The 1,011-nt window shown below is 64.7% G+C and overlaps 1 protein-coding gene across 1 annotated transcript in view; it reads left to right on the top strand.

Annotated features, from left to right (window-relative positions):
- The window catches only part of CRYBB1 (crystallin beta B1), a 3,917-nt gene extending 3,799 nt beyond the window's left edge, over positions 1-118 (top strand). Inside the window, exon 6 of the mRNA XM_005421431.2 lies at positions 1-118. This exon is cut by the window's left edge and continues 81 nt beyond it. Coding sequence (XP_005421488.1) covers positions 1-118 — 118 coding nt within the window.
- The last annotated feature ends 893 nt before the right edge of the window (positions 119-1,011 follow it).

Below are 1,011 nucleotides of genomic sequence, written 5' to 3'. Positions count from 1 at the left end.
CCGACACGGGAATGGGTGCTCTGCCTTTCAGCCCCAGATCCAGTCCATCCGCCGCATCCGGGACATGCAGTGGGACCAGAAGGGCACCTTTGTCACCCCCGACGCGCCCTCCGACTGAGCGTGCTGCCTGCTAGCTACGAGTCCCGGGCCCCGTGGGGCACCCCCGCCTCCCCTCGCGCTCGCCTGCCCAGCACTTTCCTTGTACATTGCACATTCCCTGGATGTACTCTACCTTGTGAGGCAAATTAAAAAAAAACAGAAGATTAGAACTGCTCGGGGGTCGGTGGTGCATGAACTGCTCGCTCGGGATGTGCCAGCCTTGCGCTGGAGTGGGGTGGGACACGGGGGAGGGGGGATTTGCCAGGGAATTGGTGTCATGCGGGAACTCCCCGCGCTGGGGCTGGGACACAGGAGACCCTCGGTGTGAGGGAAGGGGGTGGCAAAGGCTCTGCAGCCTGACCCTACCAGCCCCTGTGGGGACCCTCTCACTTGGGGGACTCGAGGTGCCCCGGGAGCCGCAGAATCAGGACGGGCTCCAGGCTCTGTCCACGGAATCAGGACGGGCTCCGGGACACGGGATCCAGAACGGGCTCCTGGCTCCGTCCACGCCTGCGGGATCGCGGGGGTGCGAGGGGTCCTGGATCCCTGCCGGTGGGATCCACTTGGGCACTAATCAACAGCCGATATTGCAGTCAATCAAAGACCGATTCACTTTCAAGGAGTTTTTTTCCCGCCTCGGATGCTGTCCCTCCCCACCGGGCACTTCTTTGCGGCCTCATTCCCCCTTCCCATCCCGTTGCCTCCCGGTGTGGCACCTCGAGTGGCATTCCCCTGCGCTCCCACGCCGCTAATTAGCGACGGCGGTGATTAATTACAGCGATAGCAGTGACGGCAGGGCGTTGCACACAGGCAGCACCGGGACAGGGGCGGGGACCGGGGATAACGGTGAGGCCGCGGGCAGCGCGGTGCGGAGCGCTCCCGGCAACTGGCGGGGACGGCTGCGGGGCCACG

The sequence above is a fragment of the Geospiza fortis genome, unplaced genomic scaffold (assembly GCF_000277835.1).
Source record: "Geospiza fortis unplaced genomic scaffold, GeoFor_1.0 scaffold408, whole genome shotgun sequence".
NCBI classification, from domain to species: domain Eukaryota; kingdom Metazoa; phylum Chordata; class Aves; order Passeriformes; family Thraupidae; genus Geospiza; species Geospiza fortis.
Note: the sequence above shows the minus strand (reverse complement) of the source record. Positions and strands in the feature narration are given on the sequence as shown.